The 12,438-nt window shown below is 43.3% G+C and overlaps 2 protein-coding genes across 5 annotated transcripts in view; both read right to left on the bottom strand.

The window, feature by feature from the left end:
• Window positions 1-87: 87 nt before the first annotated feature.
• Window positions 88-9,062, bottom strand: LOC135260975 (twisted gastrulation protein homolog 1-A-like). Of its 2 annotated transcripts, XM_064346753.1 has the most exons (6): window positions 8,909-9,062; window positions 8,711-8,834; window positions 7,541-7,696; window positions 3,672-3,771; window positions 1,197-1,460; window positions 88-602 (listed from the first exon to the last, which is right to left on the bottom strand). In XM_064346753.1, the coding sequence occupies exons 3-6, from the start codon at window positions 7,664-7,666 to the stop codon at window positions 421-423; spliced, it is 672 nt and encodes a 223-aa protein (XP_064202823.1). In that variant the 5' UTR covers window positions 7,667-7,696; window positions 8,711-8,834; window positions 8,909-9,062; the 3' UTR covers window positions 88-420. The 2 variants fall into 2 exon arrangements, with proteins under 2 accessions (XP_064202823.1, XP_064202822.1); XM_064346752.1 differs by lacking the exon at window positions 8,909-9,062 and having other exon boundaries at window positions 8,711-8,902.
• A 1,340-nt stretch (window positions 9,063-10,402) lies between these two features.
• Window positions 10,403-12,438, bottom strand: part of ankrd12 (ankyrin repeat domain 12) — a 46,886-nt gene continuing 44,850 nt past the window's right edge. For all 3 annotated transcript variants that reach the window (XM_064346755.1, XM_064346756.1, XM_064346754.1), the window contains one exon: window positions 10,403-11,850. In XM_064346755.1, the coding sequence (XP_064202825.1) occupies window positions 11,665-11,850 (186 nt within the window). In that variant the 3' untranslated portion in view covers window positions 10,403-11,664. The remainder of the gene's footprint in view (window positions 11,851-12,438) is intronic.

The following is a 12,438-nucleotide window of genomic DNA, read 5'->3' on the forward strand; positions in this document are numbered from 1 at the left end:
TCTTTACGTTACTAAAAATAAATAGCACAAAAAAGTAGAAATGTTTTAGTACAAAGTAATAGTAATTCTGTGACAAAGATACACTCAAACAGTCACCAAAGTATTTTATTTGGCATAGCGTAAATGAGCACTTCAAAGCTATGCAAGAATAGAATTCCTGGGGGAAAATGCACTTTCCACATACATCTCTGATAGAACCTATTAAAAAAATCTAAAATATACAGTGAAACTTATCATAATAAAAAAATAAGGCCACATATTTTACAAGATGATACTGAAGCACATTATGAGTGTTCCCGGCAGCTTAGACTGTCCATGCGAGTTGAGTCCCCCCCAACCTGCACCCACACCCCCCCTCCCACACCCCCAATTCCCCCAACCCCACGACCCCCCCCAACTCCCAACCTCAGGTCCTAGGCCTCAGAACAGGCAGTTCATGCACTTGACAGCCTTGCTTCCATAGTCCAGGCACTCTGGCCCAATACACTCACAGCAGGCGTTGTGGAACCAGCGGTACTTGGACCCGCCCATGGACTCGCAGTACAGCTTGCACTGTCGAATGGACACACAGTCGTCGAAGTACACCACCGTGCACATGTTATCTGGAAGGGGAAACAGCAGTCAAAGTCCGTCAATGGGTAAAGAAACCTGCAAATTAATTAATGCTGAAAAATATTCAACCCTTACTGGTGTGTGTGTGTGTGTGTGTGTGTGTGTGTAGGTGTGCGCGTGTTCCGACAGGCTTCAGTGCTCCCATGTGAATAGCCTTGTTCTACAGAACAACACCTCTGGATCAAGAGTTCAGAGCCAATCCCGGAAAGAGAGGAAAAAGACATTTTAATCCACTTCAAAATCAGTTAGAATCAGGATCACCAGTGACCTTGGAGAGCAACTGCAGCCCAAAACATCCCCCTCATAAAGAGTGAGATTTACCACAAAAGCAAAGCCAAACTGCACCAATTAAATTCACAAACTGACCAGCATGTTTTCAGATTATCCCATAAATTCAAACTTTGTGAAAACAGACTTTTTCAGAATGCATGACGTTCAGAGGGCTCTGGGCTGAACTGTCTGTGCATGTGCGCATGTGTGAGTATATATATTTGATGTAGTTTATATTAAAGTGCTTAGTGACCAGTGAAAGTTGTGAAGATGCATCTCTGGATCACGCTGTCATGTGACCATGCGTATGGTACCTTGTGTACTGTCATAATTGGCGTGAACACTGTTGCCGGGCAGCGAGACATTTTGGTGCTGCTCATCAAGCGTCTCCAGGAAGGACACGAGGTTCTCGTGGTGGGAGAGCTCCTCCGCCACGGGGAAGGAGACCACCATCATGTTAATGAGGGCTTCGCCCTCTGTGAGCGCCCGGAACAGCGACGGGATTGGCTGCTGCAACTCCTCCACTGTGCTCTTGGATGAGGCTGGTGTGTCGCTGTAGTTTTTGGGGTTACACATTCCTGCAGAAAGGTCAAAGGTCAGGAAGTCAGGCTGCGCAATCCAGTCATTGAATGATCAAAAATGTGTTATTCCAGTAAACATTACATTGTACAGGACTTAACTTGTACTTGAGTATGTACATATGAACAAATGAAAAAAGGGTAGTTTTACGTTTAATAAATTTGTAGCTAAACAACACAGTCAAATGCACTAAGCCAGCACACATCAGTTATCAAAGTATAAAGCCTTCAAGCTCCCTCAGAATTTCCACAGGGATACTTCATGGTGTTTGTTATTGGGAGTGCGGGGTGGAGGGGGGTGGGTGCTGAACACTAAGCATTTTCCCGAAAAGCTCAGGGAGCTCCACCCTGAATGGCATTTAAATAATACCACCCACATGACTGCTAATGCAAAAGAAAAGAGCCATCTGGGAGAGTTCATCCCCTCACAGGTCTGCTGATGAAAGGGTAGCACAGGCAGATGGAAGACAAATAATACAGCCTCTACACCCGCACAAACAACTCTCACTTGCCAAAAGGTGCCCCTCCCAGCGCTACCTCAAAGAGTGGAACAGGGAGGTGAGAGCAGAACTCCACTGTGTGCTCCTGACACAAAGGCAGGCCCTGTCTCTCACGCTGCGCAACACCGTGTACAATATGCGCCCTGTTTCAGCTTAATACAGCTGCCCAGAAAACGACGCACACCTGCTGAGGGCCACAGTGTATTTATATACAAATATGTTCGGCTGTGGAAGGAAAACACTGATTCTGCTCATGGAGAGAGACAAGGCTGTCCTGCTTAAAACTAAAAAGCCCCCCCCCACACCCCTAGCCAATAGCCATCCTCCAGGGGTATAGCCTCATCGCTGTGCATGATTGGTCTTTTGCAGCAGAGAGGGAGTATGTGTCTGGAATGATTTGTTCTTTAATGTGGCAGAACAAGTTGTCATGGCACTCCCTCACTAACCATGCATCTGCAGCTTACAGAATGTTGACAAGGAACTCCCATTAAATCCCCCATATCCCATGCAGGCCCCATCCATAAAACCCCTTGCCACCACAGAGGGAAGACACCTGTTTTTCCTCTAAGGGAAAAGGAAAATGTGCAGAGGAGGCGAAGGGTTCTATGAATCATCCCAGCTGCTGATGTCAGAGAAAATGCCCAGGACGTGCATTAACATGATGAAAGGCACAGAGCGAATATGTTCTCATTCAACAGTGCAGGGCTGTATGAAACATGCTGCATGAAATGCACCCCGCGTCGCCTGTCGCCTGAGAAATGAGTATCTCATAATAGCAGATTTTCCGAAGTTTCTGATGAGTAAATAAATCTAGCATCTTCCACGGACTTACTGCACTTTCACTGAAGGACCACTGACATATAATTTCCTCAAACATTATTAGGTTTGGTTGGCCGGGTTACAACACTGAAATAGGAGACTTCGCTTTTCACTTTTAACTATGTGCAGGAATTCAGATAATCTTTTCATGAAGTGGTGGTTATTTGTGAAGTATTTTCATCTTTACCTATCAACAGAAGAGAAAGCTGATTCTGTACCTCATATCATGGGCATTCATTATGAACTCACACTGGAGAGAAACAGAACATCCTGTTAACATCCCGAAGGAACTGAGGACCATGTGACAGGAAGTGGACCTGAGGCATAAAGTTCCTATGCTAACAAAGACTGTTTATGTGGCCCAGTTAAACAAATTCAATCTGAAATCTGGTCGATATTTGTCTGTGGTAAAACACACAACAGCTGTACTAAAATCCTTTAAATGATAAATTCAGCCTTAAAAAACAAAATAGTCAGGAAGTGGTCTGACCGCAGAAAGGATGAAGCAAAGGGAGGGGGTAAGGAGTAGGGGCTCAGGCCTCAGAAATGTCTCACAAACTACAACAAAGCTGAAAAACGACAGACAAACTTTTACATTTTCTTCACAAACACCTACAGGCCCACCCCTACACCAAACAAACAGCCTATCTGTACACCTGGGCCTTCATCTCAAAGGAACTTTCTATTTGAAAAAGACCGGTCATCTAATTCTAAGAAAGTGAATGAGTTTTTCACTTTGAAAAAAGAGCGTTATACATGACATGACATAAGTCATTGGCATGCATATTCGGTACATTTTTACTCAAACGGTACTTATATGGACATTTAAAATGCAAGAAAAATTTGACTGAAGTCAGACAGTTTAGTGACTATGCAGTGGGCGGGGCCTTACCCACGCAGTCACAGCACTCCTCCCACAGTGTGCCCAGACACATCATGCACTCCTTACAGCAGGAGCAGTTTCCCTCCGACGGCCTGCACTGGCACAGCTCCTGCACAGCAACACACACACACACACACACACATCTCAGAGAGACAGGTAATATATATGTAAACACACCTCAGAGATACAGGTAATATACATGTAAACACACACCTCAGAGAGACAGGTAATATACATGTAAACACACACCTCAGAGAGACAGGTAATATACATGTAAACACACACCTTAGAGAGACAGGTAATATACACGTAAACACACACCTCAGAGAGACAGGTAATATATATGTAAACATACACCTCAGAGAGACAGGTAATATACACGTAAACACACACCTCAGAGAGACAGGTAATATATATGTAAACATACACCTCAGAAGAGACCGGTAATATACACGTAAACACACACCTCAGCAGAGACAGGTAATATACATGTAAATACACACATTTGGGGGAGACAAACCAAATATTTACTGTTATACACACCTAGAAACCTCAACTGTCAAAATAATATTTACAGATGCACACATATACTGCTGAAAAATAAGGCAACGCACACACATCAGGGGGATGTGTATGTATGGCAAACACACATAAATACATACACTATATGACCAAAAGTATCTGGAGACGCCTTTAGTCTGGGGCTGTTTTTCATGGTTTGAGCTAGACCCCTTAGTTCCAGTGAAGGAAAATCTTAATGCTACAGCATACAACCACATTCTAGACGAATCTGTGCTTCCCCTACAGTTTGGGGAAGGCCCTTGTCTGTTTCAGCATGACAATGCCCCTGGGCACACAGTGAGGGCCATATAGAAATGGTTGTGTCAAGAATGGTGTGGAATAACTTGACTGGCTTGCACAGAGCCCGAACCTCAACCCTATCCAACACCTTTGGGATCAACTGGAAAGCCAACTGCAAACCAGATCCAATCGCCCAATCGCCCAACCTCACTAATGCTCTTCTGGCTGAATGGAAGCAAATCCCTGCAGCAACACCTAGTATAAAGCCTTCCCAGAAGAGTGGAGCAGTGGAGTTGGTCCACCCTTTGCTGCTGTACCAACTCCATATTAATGCCTATAATTTTGGATGAGATGTTCACATACATTTGGCCATGTAGTGTATGTGTGTGAGTTACACTATTATGATCTCTTTCATTTAACCTTCAAGTTTTTTTTACCTTTGGACTCTGATTTCTGAAATGCACTAACAATATTGTACCAGAAGCAGCCATTTCGACCAGTTACTGAAAGCCATCTTAGGCCGTAATTGACGTCAATTACAATTGACTTGGGACATGGAACAACCACAAGCCATGCATTCCACGAAGTCAAGATCGCTGCTATTTCAGGAAGGGGGGAGGGTGCCACCTTGACAGTCATGTTTGGTGAGGTGAACAGTGCTCACTCACTCGCTCGCTCACTCACTCACTGCCCATTTATCTTCACAGAGAATGAACACAACCATAAACAACAACATCCGCAGAGAACTGACAGTGACTCACAGTGTGTCACCACAACTCCTGCTGGATATTCCACATGGTGTCCCTGGATAACATTTTCAGAATGTGTCCTTTGAAGTCAGGACATTTTTAGAATAGATAAACATACATTTTGCATAAAAACTGAAAATTAGCTAAAAAAAAAAAAAAAAAGCTAAAATCCCAAACTATGGCACACATTTGAATCTTGGGAGACCAGAGTTGGTGTCAATAAAATTTCACTTTAGCCAGTTCAGGAAATTAATTGAAATTCAATTTCTTGAAAAGGCTATGGACATTTCTCAAATCATGAAATGAATTTCAGTTCCTTAGTCGAATTGGCTTAAAGTAAATGGAATTTGACCCCACCCAGGGGAGCGATTCATACCCATAAAATATTTGGTATTTTTGTGAACAAAAGCTTCACAGCTGCTAAGCCAGCAGTGAGTCGGAAAGGACGCTAGCAATATTTGAAATCTGTCATATCCTCTCTGCGTGACAGGACTGCATACCTCCACGCTCTGGGTGAAAATATCTTTGCAGTGAAAGAATTAATTTTTTCTTGAAGAGGGAGACCTGCACAAATCCAACCCGACACAGGCAGAGGCAGCACTGGAGAAAGTCCTCTCTCCTAACAGAGCATGTGCAGACACGTCTCACCGCCCCACTGAGCGCTCAAGCGTAACGCTTAAATCATCAACACACCCGCCAAACTGGGGGGCCTCCAGGCTGTCGGGGCGCTCCGCGCAGATCTAAGAGATGTGAGGCCCTGTTGTGGCCTCATGAGTCCCCCCCCCCGCACCCCCAGTCCCACCCAGCACTCTCCCCCTCGCCTTGCCCCATCTTTTTTTTTTTTTCAAGGGTTCGGAAAAAAGAGAACTGGATTGTAGACACAACTTGTTACAGATAACATGCAATAATCAGGCAGGTGAAGTTTTCACTTTCACCTGTGGGGCTACTGAGCCAACAAAATCACCCGCTCCATTGAGATTCAGAGCGAAGCTGAAAGACAAGGGCAGGCCCATGGTGATGGAGAACAGAACAGCCTTGGACTTCTGCCTGTCAAGAGCCAAGGGTTAACAGTGGCCTACATACACAAAATCAAACACACAGGAAGAATACAAACACACTTGCAGAAACAGGCCTCTAGTTCTCCATAACACTGCAAAAACTAAACATGAGCCGGATATTATTGTCAAAACAACTTTTGTTCATTCAAACAAAATGGATTTTATTTCTTAGGCAAAGCTGCTATCTGACTGTAGCCTCTGGTAAGTGCACATAGAAAAATTTGACAGTACTGCATGATCCTGACACAGAAGACAGGGACTATTCTATTGACAGCACAAGTAGGAAATAAACAGATTTTTTTAAACAAAAAAAATTGTACATCGTTTAGAATCATTTGCAGGGTTATGTTTTTACAGTCGATAGTAATATGATATATGTCAGTATGCACAGTGCCGTGTGTGCAGACAAAACACAATAGCAATAAATTCTGTTCTGGGACCCTTTTCAAGACTTTGTCCAGTTAATGAGAGTAATTTCTCTACATTCCACAAAGTCAAAATCAGAACAAACTCCCTCATTCCTTCTCCAAATGGACAAAACTCCCTGCCCCCTCCCCTCCAATCACAAAAAAACAGCATTTCGATTCGAGCTACCTTTATTACTCCCACTCAAGAAAATGGATGGGGCAGGTGCATTAAAGCCACTCCACACAGTGTTTCTGCACGAAGATGCCATGTGACAGACATGAGGCACATGACATTTGGGGACAAATCTGTGCCAAGAACTTCAAAGAGTTCATGTAACAATGAGCCTATTCAGTCAGACACAGTACCCATGTTCAGGCACGTATGTATGGCACATGCCATTATGCAAATCATAAAGCCAATATTTGTCAAATTATCTGTTTCAAATGATTTATGCGCAATGAAGGATATTTTTCACATTTAAAGTTACTGATCACCAGCCAGCTTTATAGGGACATTCCAGGGGTTGAAAGCAAAGAAAATACACTTCAAGTAACACCAAAGCAACTCTACCATAACACAGATATTAAGATTATCAACAGAAACATGGTGACCAACATGTTAACCATCCTTGTGTCACTACCAACACCTATTGCTAAACCTGAGTGGTGCCCTGATGAAACGCAGCATGCTCACCAAACAGAAGAGCACTGCTGCCTAGTTGGGAATAACAGGAACACTGTCTAGAGGAGAGTGGCATTGTGGCTTCGCTTTAAAAATACCTGAGCGCAAAATTAGGCTGTTGAACTTTCATTGCAATGTCGGTGGCAGCGGTGTAATAAAACTCGGGACTGGCCCCTCTTACCTGAATTAGGCACTTGCTGACGTCACTGGCGCACAGCGCTTTATTGCAGGCTGCGGTCAGTGACAACCCCGCGAGGAGGCAGAGCAGCGCGGCTGATGCAGGAATAAGCGCGTGGCTTGGCCTCATTCCGGCTGCACCGAGCAAATCTCTGACAACCTGGCCGTCAAGTGGGCAGCAATGCAGAGATAGTTATGGGCCAACATGGGATGGTAGTCTTTGCAAGAGCATTTAATGTAATGGTTCAGAATTCAATTATAATATTACTGGTAGGCTCTGGAACAGCCTGAGCTCACCCGCATTTTAGTCTAATATACGAAGATATATTTTATCCTACATTTCGTTCACATTGACTACGTTAAACTTTATCAATGAGTGCGGACACCTGAGAATAAGAATAACTTCCACTCAAAGAAAGTTTTATACATTGTATCCCCATGAAGGAAAATAATTTAGTCAATGTTTTTTCAAATTAAATAGCGCCACGTACATCAATACATTTTTCACAGACATCAAACATTAAAACATACCAAGAACACTAATGTGTGACAGTACACCTGCAATCAAACCCCTTTCCATTCTGAATGATCTTTTTCACCAAACAAACCCACTTGGGCAATGTGACTCACAGAAGGCTACGGTTGGGCACTGTGAGCGGCGTATAATATAGCCTACAGTAGCCTACACATATCTGCAGGTAGTCATCTAATGATGTTTGATCGTGGAACTTTAAGTTCTTTATTTTTAAACGAGCCAGATACCGTGTCAGTTGATTAGGCTGTCCTACTAGGGGTCCACATTACAATTAACGTTGTGGAATTACAGTTTCGGAGTCATGTGCATTGTTTGGCATAAATGTAATTACAGTAACACACAGTTCACAATAATATTGGCCCCACTTCCAGTAAACCAGGGTGTAGTGCCGCTTTCTGGGCCATTTAACCGAACAGACGAGAACAAAAACACGGCGAAAAACACAGCCGTGTCAACGTGAATCTGTAGATCTCTTCCTTAAATTTCGGCACGCTTTCCCTCCGCTCCCGAGCATATCATAAACAGAACCGCAGCGATTAACATCACCTTTCTGGATTAAATTCAACTCAATCGCACGAACTATGCATATACAGCTACAGTAAACGTTGTTCAGAAAGTATTATACGTAGTTAAACTTACCTTGACAATGTCTTTTTTAGTTTCTTTGGTAAATATTGATAAAGGTCTTTTTCGCAACCCTTTTGTTCCTCCCAACTTTTCAGGATGGAATCATACCGATGTTTCGTTCCGATGGCCTGAGTTTCTGCCCAACACAAATGGAGAATGAGGCAGTCTGGCGCCTTAAAGACACACAATCCATTTTCAACTCAGACTCACCGGGGCGCAGCAAGCGAGCCAGGTGAGAACGCGTTGCGTTTTGTTCTCGGCGAGAGTGGGCGGGATTAACGAATGTTTTCCGACCCGATTTATAACGAAAGACTAGTTGCCGGTGGGCATGGGCATAGCGCATTTATACAGGATTGCAGTGTTTTGCTGTTGACACCAAAATTCTACAACTTCTGTTAGTTGACAACGTTTAAGGCGCACTAAAATTACTATTAGTAACAACTGTCTTCTTTATAAATTGACTAGGTATGTACGAGGACTGCACTCAAATCATTAGCTTTCCACGGGAATGTAGGCTACGTATACCGACGTGCTCTCTTTGATGTAAATGCAGAACAGAAGTGAAATGGTTACTCATCTTGACGGCGAAATTGCTACAGTTGTACTTTACCGTGCTATTCAGAGGCGCAGATTTACATCGTCATGTTAAAAGTTCCACTGTGCTTTTATACGCATTCTGAGCCCCGATTTCTCGATTTGTGTGAAAACCGATTCGAGGAGCCTTTTAAAGGTCATAGGCTAGTAACACATCCTCTAATAAGCCTAGGCATACTGTGTTCAGTGTACTACCCAGTAAACATGAAAAGCATCAGTGAAATATAAACCTGAACGTAATCCGCCTCAGTAAAAAACTATAACCAAATACTTCTAGAACATTAGCAAATGGAAGGGGAATTGAATTTTTCGGGTGAATAAATAATAATAATAATAACTGCGCGAATAAACTGGGTCAATATAAATTACACTGGCTAAATCATCTGACAAGGGGCGAGGCGGTTTTAAAATATTTTTTTTTAAATTCCTTTGGCCCTTCTAGCTGTTCGAAGTTATTAAGTTAATTAGGGGTTTCGGTGAAAGCACTTCTCGCAACTGACAATACATGGCCTCAATGTGCGATGTTGATTGTTTTTACTCCAGACTGAGACTGCACCTGGTGAGGCTTTTAAATCTTGACAATGCACTTAGGTACAAAAAACAAAACAAACTAACAAAAACAAAACACACACACGCACACATATATATTTTCTTTGATTAATCTAGTAATTTTGTGTGTGTGTATATTGCCATCTACTGGATGGACAAAGTTCTTCTGTATAAATCCACTGAGGTTTTAAAGAGCTTGGTAAACTTACTTTTACGTTTAGAAATATCTATTCTACAAATTAACTTGAGGCTTAAAAATATAAATTAAAGTAGACGCCACACCAGACACTGACAGCACAGTATACTCTGGGTGATAGAGGAGAAATCACCCCATTAATGCTAGTTCAGACACTGCCATCATGTCAACACAGCGAGAGGTCAACATGTATAGGACAGATACGAGTATATCGCAGATTGCACTCAGAGTGGTTAAAGTCCACAATGAAAATGCATGTTAAGGACAAACATGCCTCTAAACGTGTAGTAAATTATCAGGCTTATTTATTTTCTCTGTTGCCGAAGAAAAGAGCAAAGGAATTAAAACAGAAACAGAAGAGTACATTTTGGATTTCACAACAAATAAAATTTATTCAATTATATATTACAGATATGTACATGTCATGTAACAAGTAAATATTAAAATAGACATATTTTAGAACCATAGTTCAAAGGCATTATGTTGCAAAAATAGGTTTTGTTGTGATCTCGCGCTGAACTGTAAAAGTAATTTTAATTTTGCGTTTCGAAGCAACACTGAATTTTGAAGTGTGGATTTTTTTTTAAGTGCGAGTGAAAATGCAATGGACACACAGGCGAGGAAGCCGCACAGTGCTGCACGAGACGACGGACTGGCAAGGGAAACGAAGCGGGGACGTTTCTGAACATCTCACAACAGCCCACGGTCCAGCTTTCTGGAAGAGAAGTACAAACCTGCGAGGCATGCACATTATTAAAGATCACAAGTCAAAACACCTGCCTGTAGGAGAACATGAGGAGAAGGAACAAAACTAAACAAAACTAAATCCAAGCATGCTTAAGAATTAGCCAATAACAACACAAAAATACTTTTAAAAAAAACAACAAAAAACAAACAAACAAAAAAACACCTTGACTTTGGTCCATTTAAAACATTAGACAAAACAAGTTTACAATCAAAATATCAATTTAATTTCTTTCTTTTTTTACACGTGTTAGAAACAAATAATTACATGACTATTTACAAAATGCACAATCTGTACGTATAAAATAAGTTAAAAAAAATAATAATTAAGAGCACAGTCTGTACACGTATGGACACTTCCACTTAAAAACGCCTTGAAGTGACCTGTCTTTGACAGTCCTGTTCAGAGAGGTGAAGCAGTGGCAAAGCTCTCTCAGGCTGTGAAATGCAGTGACAGGGCCTCTCTCTCACTACCCTTTTTCTCTCCCCCCTCTATCTCCCTCTCTTTCTCTTCCCTATAAGCTCTCTCTGAGGCTCTCAGCCTATCAGAGCCTGGGCCCTGTACACTGTCATAAGTGCTGCTTATGTGTAAGTGCCAGCCACATCCCTTACTGTGCAGACGCCCATGTGACCAGGCTCCCCGCCCCCCTGTGGAGTAGCCCTGGGTTCTCCGGGCTCGAGGGGGGGCAGCTGGTAGCCTCACAGGATGTGCACAAGCACAGTTATTTTTATAAATAGGAGGGAGGGTCAGTCTGTCCTGGGCTTCACATGGCCCTCTGCGATCGACCCTGAGCCTCCTGAGCTTGTTAAGCGCTTTGTTTTGCACTCCGAGGAAAGGGCGCCACCTCCTCACGAGAGTCCGACGGCGTGTGGGGCCGGCTCCTCATATGGGAGTGAGGTCGAAGTCGTCGTTGACGTCGACGAGCGGGATGTAGAACTCGGGGATCTGGAAGATGCTGGTGGACTTGTACATGGCGGGGTCCAGCTCCTGCAGCTTGAGCTGCCACTCCAGGCGCTGCACGGCGTTTAGAGCTGCCGCCTCGTGCTGCTGCCGCATCAGCAGACACGTCTGTGGAGAGGAGGGACAGAGAGATGGAGGGAGGGACAGCAGGATGGAGAGAGACCCGGAGGGAGGGGGGGGAGGGGGAGAGAGAGAAACACACAAATGCAAGGTTCATACGGTTTTGAGGAAGTGATCCCCACTTAAAAAGCATCTGTGAATGCTCAGTCCAGTAGCCCAACTTCGGTATTGTTTAAGATGTGGAAATTACAACATGTAATTGAATCTTGACAGCACTTTCCTTTGATTGTATTCTTCCATACTGCCACCTGTTGGTACCTTTTAAATACACATGCACAGACTCAAAGAAGTGCTCGTGTTTTATAAACTATATAGGTAGTTGGCAGCTGACTGCACACTGTAGTGTTTGGCTAGCGTGTCCTATCCACAACCTTCATAATTCAGTGTGATGAGAGGTGCTTAAGAGCCTGGATGAGCTGTTGCTGACATTTGTAACGCATTTGTAACGCATCCCTTAATATCACGAGTCTCAGACCTCGGGATAAATCGTAATTCTCAGCACCTGCTCGTTTTCCAGCTGGAAACAGCGTCTAAAACAGGAAACAATTTTCCATTTTTTTCAGAAAATCGCACGGC

The sequence above is a fragment of the Anguilla rostrata genome, chromosome 8 (genome assembly GCF_018555375.3).
Source record: "Anguilla rostrata isolate EN2019 chromosome 8, ASM1855537v3, whole genome shotgun sequence".
NCBI classification, from domain to species: domain Eukaryota; kingdom Metazoa; phylum Chordata; class Actinopteri; order Anguilliformes; family Anguillidae; genus Anguilla; species Anguilla rostrata.

Excerpts from the sequence above, each read along its gene's own strand:
- LOC135260975 (XM_064346753.1), bottom strand. The coding sequence starts at position 7,666 with ATGAGGCCAAGCCACGCGCTTATTCCTGCATCAGCCGCGCTGCTCTGC. Across the intron at positions 3,772-7,540 it reads TCAGCAAGTGCCTAATTCAG|GAGCTGTGCCAGTGCAGGCC; the intron begins GTAAGAGGGGCC and ends GTTGCTGTGCAG. Across the intron at positions 603-1,196 it reads CAATTATGACAGTACACAAG|ATAACATGTGCACGGTGGTG; the intron begins GTACCATACGCA and ends TTCCCCTTCCAG.